Source organism: Callospermophilus lateralis, chromosome 8, assembly GCF_048772815.1.
Source record: "Callospermophilus lateralis isolate mCalLat2 chromosome 8, mCalLat2.hap1, whole genome shotgun sequence".
In the NCBI taxonomy this organism is placed as follows: domain Eukaryota; kingdom Metazoa; phylum Chordata; class Mammalia; order Rodentia; family Sciuridae; genus Callospermophilus; species Callospermophilus lateralis.
In genome coordinates this window covers 35,703,747-35,714,745 of record NC_135312.1, presented here as the reverse complement: position 1 = coordinate 35,714,745, position 10,999 = coordinate 35,703,747, and the positions used below count along the sequence as shown (strand labels likewise).

The window sequence follows — 10,999 nt, the reverse complement described above, 5'->3', positions numbered from 1 at the left end:
TACCATACATAAATGGGATATAATTTTTCATTTTTCTAATTTTACATATTGTAGAATCAAATCAGTCATGTGGTCATATGTGTTCATAAGGGAATAATGTCTGTTTCATTCTACTGTCCTTTCTATCCCTATATCCCCTCCCTCCCTTCACTCCCCTTTACCTAATCTAAAGTAACTCTATTCTTCCCTAGCACTGTCCCCCTGGTTGTGAATTAGCATCCACATATTAGAGAAAATATTTGGCCTTAGTTTTTCTGGGAGTGGCTTATTTCGCTTAGCATGATAGTCTCCAACTCTATCCACTTACCAGCAAATGTCATAATTTCATTCTTATTTAAAGCTGAATAATATTCCATTGAATATATATATATATGTATGTATACACACACACACACACACACACACACACACACACACACACCACATTTTCTTTATCTATTCCTCTATTGAAGGACACCTAGGTTGGTCCCATAGTTTAGCTATTATGAAGTGAGCTGCTATAAACATTGATGTGGTTGCAACACTGTGCTATGCTGATTTTAAGTCCTTCGGGTATAAACCAAAGAGTGGGATAGCTAGGTCAAATGGTGATTGCATTCCAAGTTTTCTGAGAAATCTTTATACTGCTTTCCATAGTGGTTGCTCCAACTTCCAGTCTCACCAGCAATGTATGATTCACAATAGTTTCAAAATAAATAAATGAAATACTTGGGAATCAATCTAACAAAAGAGGTGAAAAACCTCTACAATGAAAACTACAAAACACTAAAGAAAGTAATTTAAGAAGACCTTAGAATATAGAATGCATTTTGAATATATCATACATACTTGGAATATAACTTCTCATTCTTCTGGTCAAACATGATGTAGAGTTACACTGTTCATGTAATCATACATGCACATAGGGTAATAAGGTCTGATTCATTCTACTATCATTCCTACTCCGATATCCCCTCTCCTCCCTTTACTCCCCTCTGTCTAATCCAGAGTACCTCTATTCTTCCCTAGCATCTTCCCTTATTGAGAATTAGCATCTGCATATCAGAGAAACCAGAAAATTTGGTTCTCTGGGATTGGGTTACTTCACTTATTTTTAGATAAATAAAAATGATGTTTTCTACTACATTCCTTTAATTAAAGCCAAGCATTTTTGCTAGATTTTTTAAAAGTATGTTGCTACTTTCAAAATTTTAATTCTGGAAATTTTGATTGAAAATGTTTAGAATAAAAATAACTAATGTTAAAAGACAGATGATGTATAATTTTGCATGTATTTTCTAATATCACTCTAAGAATATATATATAACAAGTTCTATTATTCTATTACCTAATGACATAAAACTGAAAAGTGGGTATTGTAGGGTAACAGTTGATCAGTTTGACTGCAGATCATGTACTCAACCACAGTTCTAGATGGCACAAATACTCAAAAGAGCTGAAATATTGGAATAAAAATATTAAAATTATGGTGTTATTCAAACATAATCTCACAAAATATGTATTAAAGTCTACCAGATCCTCTTCTAGTATAGTAATTTAAGGAAAAAAATCTATCAAGTATTTAAAATTTAATCCAGGATGCAAAAATAGTAAAGGTGGAAAAAACACAAATAATAATTAAATGACAGCTCTGAACCACTAAATGATGACAAATGGCAACATTTCAGTTGACATAATTGACTACCTATGTGACAAATTTTTTTTTCAGTCATCCAAACTTAAATTCTTTAGTCTTTCTTTCTTTGTTCAGTTATGTGCTTAATGAGCTCTTTCAGTTCTAAATTGTGCTTTGAAAGGCCATGATCAGTAATCAAATTTGTTTTCCTGCTTGGTCCAGTGTTTAGCCATATGGTCTTCCTAATCAGGTAAATTAAAATGTACTTTATAAAGAATAGACTGCCTTTGATTCTTTGGAATTGGCTTATTTCAGTTAGCATGATAGTCTCTAGTCCCATTTCGTTTACCCGCAAATGTCATAATTTCATTCTTTATGTCTGAATAATATCCCTTTGTTTATATGTACAACATTTTCAGTATTAGTTCATATGTTGAAGGGCACCCAGGTTTGTTCCATAGCTTAGCTATTGTGAATTCAGCTGCTATAGACATTGATGTGGCTGTGTTTGGTATCATGTATATCTCAAAAGAACAAATAAAACATATTTACATTAAAACAAATATTAGACAGCTCTGTTTGCTTTTGTCTTAAATATCTTATTTAAGGGTTTTGTGGAAGCCACATGTTTTTTCTCTTTGAAGCAGGAAAATTAAATATGCCCTGGACTCAGAGGTCCTATAGTATCTTGTCCTTACACCCACTTGCGCTTTGGCCACCCCTTTATACCTGCCTCTTTCTCTTTCATTTTATTTAATAGACTCAAAATTCTGAATAGTTTGAAATCCAGAATTTCCCCTTGTTCTTTTCTCCAATATTTGAAGCAATGGTCAGTCCACTAACGTCATGTGCCTGAATCACTATAAGGTCAACTTGTGAGTTATTAAGTAGAACTGAAATCCCCTTCTTGACATCTCTTCAACTGCATAACTAAGCATTGTAGAAAGCCCTGATTTATTTTATTTAGGTAGAGATTATAGTTGAACACATCAAAATTTTAGATCTAGTGAAACCTTTAAGAAAAACATGAATTAATAAAGATGTTTTCTATTTTATTCTCAATATTAACTTTCTTTCTTTCTCTCTTCCTTCCTTTTTCTTTTGTCATTCTCATTTTCATTTATTTTTAATCTTTCTTTAAATTGTCCTTCCTTGCTTCTTTTCCTCTTATTTATCTATATTTTTCATCTTCCTTTTATATTGTGCATATTAATAACATTTGATTTGGTTCCCATTCTCATTCAACATATGTTTATTTCTCTTTATTGCCACTCATTAAAAATGTGATTTAGGTATATTGTTATACCTCTGCCAGGAACTTAATATGCCCATTTGAGAGTAAAAAATATCTTTAGGGTATCAATTTTATTAATATGTAAAACGATAGAAATTTATTTCCTCAGGCATGGACAGAGCAATTTGTAGACAAAAAGAATGTGTTCTCTGAAGCTAGATGTGGTGGCACACAATTGTAATCTTAGCAACTTGCTAGACTGAGGCAGGAAGATTGCAAGTATGAGGCCAGTCTCAGCAACTCAGTGAGACTCTCAGGAACTTAGTGAGACCCTGTCTAAAAATATGAAATAAAAATAGGGAGGTAGCCTAGTAGTAAAGTGTGCCTGGGTCCAATCTAAAGAATTTACATTATTAAATAAATAAATTAAAAAAAATATGTTCTCTGCTTTTGGGCATTTTTAAATCTTGTTGTGGAAAAATAGAATAGAAATTCAAACATAACATGATAAAGTGAAATATATATAATGGCATAACATAAAAATCCAAAGTAAAGAAACAAGATATTAGAGAGTTAATGATGAGATGGGTAGCTTCTCATACATTTTCAGAAGCAGAATTGTTTTTTTCACAATGAGCATAAATAAGCTATAGGGAAATATATATATTTTTTGAGGAGCTCTTTGTTGAAATAGATGCTGAAAGCTTGGCCTATGTAGCCAATACCTAACATCCAAGGCAGTCTTGAGATACCGTGTAATATGGTCTGTGAATCATTGATTTACCAGGCACACAGCGTTGAAAAGAGGTTTATGTCAATGTGGGTCACAGTGGAGTAGGAAGGCTTCCTTTAATTTCAAGTGTAAATAATTCATTCCCAAAGCATGCAAACCAATTCTTTCAAAGGATGTTTGGTAGAGAAAATTTCAGAGAACATATGACATCACTGAAGCAATTATTTGAAAAATAAGTTAAGAGTTTTCAGAAGAACCAATTAGGGATAACATTGAAGACAGAAGCATAAGAACTGAATGTAACTTACAAATGAGAATAAAAGGTAGACATTTATGCTCTAAGCTGTGATGGCTCATAGAGTACCTAGTAGCTATATATGGCTAGGTTGATTCAAGTTAATTAAAGTAAAATTTTAATATTCAGTATCTTAGTGGCACTAGGCATGTTTCAAGTTCTCAGTAGTCACATATGTGGTGACTGCTGTCTTGGTCAAAGTAGATATGGGATTTTTCTATCATAGGACAGTGCTGGTGTAGAAAATAGAAAACAGAACATTAACAGAACATAAATTAACTCATGCTAAAGTTAAAAAAAATAGTTTATGGCCAGATTGTTTAGTCCCCAGTTCAATACTAAGCAGGTAGATTTTGTTTTATCAGCACTGGTAAATCATACACATTTTTTTAGCAGGATGGTATGTTTACATATGTTTTTGAAAGAAAATTCTAAATAACATAGTATATTCTTGCATGGCAAATGAGTCGGGGAAATAAATTTGGAGACCATTACAATAGTAACATACTATTGAGAGCCAGAATAGAATTAGGATGGAGATGAAGAGAGATTTCCCTCTCCAACCCCACCTCACAAAGTCTTCTCTGCAAAGAAGAGATATTCTTCTTTAGTTGATGCATATATATATGAACAAACATTTATCTACCTTTCAGAGTATGCATTAGAATCGCAAAAAAAAAAAAATACATCAATCTACAATTTTACAAATTTCATAGATTTTTTTCCTGAAATGGCATTCAGCAAAGTTCCCAGGAGGGATTATGTGATATTGGTAAAATGTGAAATACAGCAAAATTATTGCTTAAGGAATTGTAAAAAGTCAGTGGATGGTGGAATGTTTTCAACAGACAGAATCACCATTTCATGTCAGTTGTGACAATGGTCTTGTGAAGCTCCTCTGCAGGTGTCTAGATACTACCAATGGCTTTTTTTTTTTTTTTCCATTTGGCTTTCACATAAGATCCTTTCATGTTTTCCTTCCTACTTAAAGCACCATAGACTATTACAGCTGAAAGAAATCAGAATAATCATTGAGGAAAATTCATTTAAAAAAACAACAATTTTGAAACTAATACTAATATGAGTACATGGTTGAAGCAGATGGATAAATGGAACAATATAAAATTAGGAATAAAATCCTTTACCTAGCAACCTTGGTCTGAACTCAGAATGAACCCTGTTTTCACATTCCTGATGATTACTTTCCTTGTGCTTTTAATTCTTGGTATACCAAAACTCAATGTATCAAACATAGAAAAAACATCAAAGAGTAATTAGCTCTTCTACTATTTCCTTATTCTCTCTCAGTATTTTATGATTTATAGTTACTATATTAATTTTTAATTTTAAGCTTTAAATTGATGTTTGTGACTAATTCTACTGCTAATCTGATTATTATTTGTAAGTAAATCTTTTTCTTAGCATTTCCCATTATGTTTGTCATGGTGTAAAATATTTTTAAAATATTAGTATTTTTGTTTACTTCAATACTTATTAGAACCTCTACTATTTTTGCGAATTTTTTTTGAGTCTTTGTTCTAAGAGGTTTTTATTTTCTCCTCTAAAAACTATTGTTAGATATTTTTAAGCTTCCTGGGTTAACCGTGCATTCCAGATTTTTTTAATCCCTTTTTTCAGTGAGGTGTTTTTTTTATATAGGATGAGAAATTTCCTCAAGATTTTATTTTAGATTTTTTTAATGTTTTTAAAACTTACCCAAGCATGTTGAATTTCTTAGAGGTCTTATTTTCTAGCTGTTCTCCCTTTGCTTCTTCTTAAATGGATTTATCAGCTCAAGTACTTCTGAGTGAACTAATTACAAGAATTATTGTTCTTCTTTACTGAATTATTAGTCAGTACTTCTAACTGTTCCATGTCACTTTTTTCCTTTTGCATTGTTGGTTTATCTCAAAAGTCCTTGATAGTTATTCTCCAATAGACCCTGCAAATGTGTTATCTAAGTGTCAAGTTCTTAGTTGTCAGATTTTATTTTCTTGTGTGTTTGGGAGCATACCATCTCTTTCTTCCAAATATACACCCATACTCTCTAAATGATAAATATTAGGACAATGAGGGCATTGCTAGAACATTCCAATAGGAGTTCTAATATTCCTCGAGGTGGTGGAAGGTTATTATTTTATACTCTAAGAAGTTATGGAGTGCTCACAATGAGCAAACCACCACCTGTTAGCATCTGACTTCTGGGCATGCACAGTACAAGGGCTATGGTTCAAAACAGAGCAACTGATCAGGAAATGGAGGCATTTAGCTAATAAGATGTTTTCATCTTATTTAGCATCCCATTTTTTCTCCCTTATGAGGAGCATCTCTAGTGTTTTGATGGGAAAGAACATCTTCCACATGCACACTTCCATTTCCTTGGCATTTCTGAGATGCCTTTTCTTTAGATATACTTTTTGATTTCTTTTCACCTCCTGTTTTGCGTATTGATGTGGATTTCATAATTTTTTTAACATTCTGGCAGATACTTAAATAAAATTTATAAGAGAGGTAGAGAAAACCAGCGCTTAGGTTGACAGTCTCATGCATAGTGCTTTAGAAAGGGAATTAATGAGAAATATTAGTATTTCATAACATTAACAAATTCATCTAATAATATTTGCTATTTTTATTACTAATTGAATAACATGCATGGTGTTGGCATATGGTATAAATACTAATTAAATAAATACATAACTTTATGTTTTAGTTAACTTTTGCATCACTGTTACCAAAATGCCTGACAAGAACAATTTAGAGGAGGAAAACAATTTATTTGGTTTACTGTTTCCGAGTTTCATTCCCGATGGGCCTGCTGCATAGCTGAGCCTGAGGTGAGGCAGAACATAGTAGTGGAAGTGTATAGGATAGGAGGCAGCTGAGGACTTGACAGCTAGGAAGCAGAGAGAGAGAGAGCTCTGCTCCCCAGGAACAATAATATAAACCCCGAAGTCACACCCCCAATAACCTTCTTCCTGTGTCCATATTCTACCTGCAGTAGTTATTGTTCAGTTCATTCATCAGGGAATTAATCCACTAGTTAGTTTTCTCCTCTCATAATGAAACCATTTCACCCCTGTAAAGTCACCTCATGTCTCACACATGAGCTTTTGGGGGACACCTCATATCTAAAGCAGAACACCAAGCAAATGTAACTTATACTTTAAATGATTTATCTAGTTATTAATATTTCACATTAGTACGTCTTGGTGCTTAAAATGTTATTTTTAATATTTCAGTATGCTATTAAATATATTATTAAAATAGCACTTGATGTATGTATTTTTGGTAGTGGGAATGGGATGAATTTCTGAAAATTATGTTTGACTCAAATCTTAGGGACTTTGTGAAAATAATAAAACATGGGATATCCTTTGAACTATCATCATAGTAAAAGAATATCTTGTTCCAGTATGTTGTTTATTTTTATATCACTTTGGCTGATTTACTTTTATTTTTACTTTTAGTTTTATGCTCTTTTGGAGGGCAGCCACGATAGTGTAGTTGTACTTCAGAAAGTGCCGTTGGGAATGTATATATTCTTCCCATTAATCTTTCAGTGGTTTCCAAGTCAGAAGTCTGTGTGTCAGCAGTATTTTATTTTATTGATACTGTGTCAGATCTTTGGTATTTTTTTCAGCTAGATAGAGTCTACTTCTGTTCACTTTCATCATTCATTGAACTTTAGTCTCTTTCAATTTATCAATTTGGTTTTCTAGAGGGAGGGAAGGAGGAAACAGCAAGAAACAAGAAAATTGTCCAAGTGTCATTACAAGAGAATCTCCATGACAGTGATCACCAAAGATTAGTTCATTCTTAAATTAAATTGTTTGTAGTTTTTCCCCATTTTTGTACACTTTCATCCTTGATCATCCCTCTCATACACAACTGATATCTTCTGACACCATATTTCTATATATGACAATGCTGAGTGACATAGGGATATGTGAAATGTGCTTTCAATCATATAAACTTTAAAAGTGCCAGCTTAAAAAAAATTGTATTTTAATCAGTTTTCACTGATTAGCATATGAAAATATGCTATTTAATATTAAATGACAAGGAAATGAATACCAGTTGGCCTCACTGTTTGCATAATTTTAGTGCTCCACAAAGAGTCTAGTCAAGTACCCCAAGTGCCACCTCAAAAGAGCTATCATTAACATTACATAAAAACCACCTCTGGTTTTTACAATGTGTCTAGCCAGGTGTAGTCATGAATTTATTTGTGTTTAGGCCATTGATTCTTATCTCTAAGCTGAATATTTTGATTCAAATATGGATATTGTGACTTGCATGTTTTCAACTTTTTAAAGTATCACTAAATTCAGTTGTTTGCTTTATTCTGCATATAGTGAATTTTTAATATTTACTGGCTTGAATTCTGTTTCTTTTTCAAAGTAGAATGGCTTTGAATATAGGTCCACATTTAAAGAAATTATTTTTTGTTTTGTTTTGTTTAATTTGTAAATTCTTTTCTATATTCTTTTCTATAAAGTATTTAATTTGTCTTACTTTAGGAGTTATCTTTTTCAAAGTTCAAACTGAAAATAATTTGTGGTTTTTTTTTTGTTTGTTTGTTTGTTTGTTTTTGTACTCTGGATTGAACTCAGGGGCACCTGAACACTGAGCCACATTCCCAGCCCTATTTTGTGTTTTATTTAGAGACAGCGCCTCACTGAGTTCCTTAGTGCCTCACCTTCTTCCTGTGTCCATATTCTACCTGCTATAGTTATGGCTATAGTTACAGTTGCTGAGGTTGGCTTTGAACTCGCGATCCTCCTGTCTCAACCTCCCGAGCTGCTGAGATTATAGGTGTGCACAACAATAACCAGCTAAACTGAAAATAATTTTGATAAACATTTACATTAGAAAGAATTAAGATCAAGTTATAAATTATAAAATGGCATTGTATTTAGTGTTGAAATAATAAAACCACCGATTATAACAATTTGTTAGATTCACAAATTAGATAACCCTTGAAATAGGCAGAAGTTCTGAAGAATGAATAATTAAAACTGCTGTCTTCATGTATATTTTACATGCCTTTTTATTGTTAACTTATTAATTTGTTTTTTCTAGGAACTGTTTTGATTAAGTTCAGGAGTTTTGTTATTATTGCTTATTACTTTTTTGTTTTATCATGTATTTTATAGTTGATTGTAATATATCCTTGTCAGGGGTCAATGGTGAAAAAAACAATAACAGAAACAATAATTATTATCTACTGGCAATTGAACACTTGCTATGTTTCACATATTTTGTTGGGTGCTGAGGCTAGAGAGAAATTTAAGTTTATTCAATTCTGCTCAACCAGGGTAGAATTTCAGTCTATGTCTGACTCTAAAGGGCTTGCCTTAATGCTCTATAGTATTCTGACATTTCCTGATTTATGACACTTTAAAAACACTTCTAAGTATTATTCAGATACTGGCAATCATGAAATGTTAATTTGATATGTCTCCCGAGTAATCCTGATAATAGTGGTCACTATTATTACCAGGCAAGATGGAGCACTGATCATTCTACAGTAAGTTATGAAATTTACTTACCACAGCTGTCATAAAAATTAGGTGCTAATAATTCCAGCTATGATGATAAGTAGAGTGGTGGAATGAGCAGGTTTTGAACACCAGTTGTTTCCAAATCTAGGTTTTTAGCTTGTGTACATCACTTCAAAATATGATGCTTTGAACTTATTCACTACAAATTCTCAATTTTTTTCTGTCTATTCACAACTTCTTATGCCTTTTGCATTTTTGGAAGACCTACTTTGTTATTTATTCTCATTATTATAAAAATAAATAACACATGACATGGCAAAGAAACATTGCATTGAAAATGTTTTAGTGTAACATAAAATAGAAATATAGGATTCATTCTAATTTTAGTATTCAATTCATGTTGACAGTATTTTGGTGGACCAACTTTCTAAAAGTTTAAAATACATTATACTTTTAGGGTTATTTGTATTGTACATAATCTCTGGAGAGTAAGGAAATTTACATGTTGTGATGTAAATTGTTATCTACATTAAAATTGAAAATATTTAATTTTTGAAAATCATGATTACTTCTATTGCTATCAGTCTCCCAGAGTTTTTCTTGAGGCACAAATTGATCTTTCTTTATTCTGTTTTTTTTTTTTTGTCTCAAAAACTAATTTATTATTTTGTCAGCTATCCCCTGGTCTCCATGCTGGATCCACTCTGATTCCAATGAATAGCATTTCTCTGCCGCAAGGAGAAGATGATTATGGGTATCAGTGTTTGGAGGGTAAAGATTGTGCCAGCTTCTTCTGCTGCTTTGAAGACTGCAGAACAGGATCTTGGAGGGAAGGAAGGATCCACATACGCATTGCGAAAATTGACTCCTACTCGCGAATATTTTTCCCAACAGCTTTTGCACTATTCAATCTGGTTTACTGGGTTGGTTATCTTTACTTATAAATTCTACTCCTAAACAAAAAATCATAAGACATCTGGCTAAATCTGATGTAATCTGTTGTACTTCAGTAATATGAGGGTCAAACTTAAAATGGGGAGAATTCAATGGTTAAAATCTGAATAGTATTATGACTATGTTAAGGCCTTCATAGGTAAATAAAATAACTACGTTTAAATTCATTTACATAAATTTACAGAAAACTCATTAGTTGTCAGATCCAGTCTGTTAAAATATTGTTATATATATTATTAATTTATTAGTATTAAATCTTGTTAGGATTTTGAAAGCTTCAGAAGTTATGTGATACATATTTTAAAGATGAAATAAATTTGGTATTTATTTTGTTTAAATATAACTATCATTGTATTGGGAGACTAATGCCTAATGTTTTATAACTATTTTGTCTAGAAATGTTGCTTACTTGATTTTTTTTCCTTGATTTTTATTTATCTGCTCTGTTTGGGATGCAGTTTGTTAAAACAAATCAATAATTTCCTTGAATTTATTTCCAAGATTTTTCATTCCCCAGAAGACAATGTTTTATTAATTTTTTAAAGTTATTTGTTGTGAATTGATAACTTGTAGTTGCATAAATTTGTGGAGTGAAAAGCATTATCATTATCTATGAATACAATCTGAAATAATTAAATCAAAAGCTAGTTGGCAATTACAGGTG

The 10,999-nt window shown here is 32.0% G+C and overlaps 1 protein-coding gene across 2 annotated transcripts in view; it reads left to right on the top strand.

The window, feature by feature from the left end:
* Positions 1–10,325, top strand: part of Gabrg1 (gamma-aminobutyric acid type A receptor subunit gamma1) — a 74,608-nt gene extending 64,283 nt beyond the window's left edge. For both annotated transcript variants that reach the window (XM_076864435.2, XM_076864434.2), the window contains exon 9: positions 10,056–10,325. In XM_076864435.2, the coding sequence (XP_076720550.1) occupies positions 10,056–10,325 (270 nt within the window). The remainder of the gene's footprint in view (positions 1–10,055) is intronic.
* The last annotated feature ends 674 nt before the right edge of the window (positions 10,326–10,999 follow it).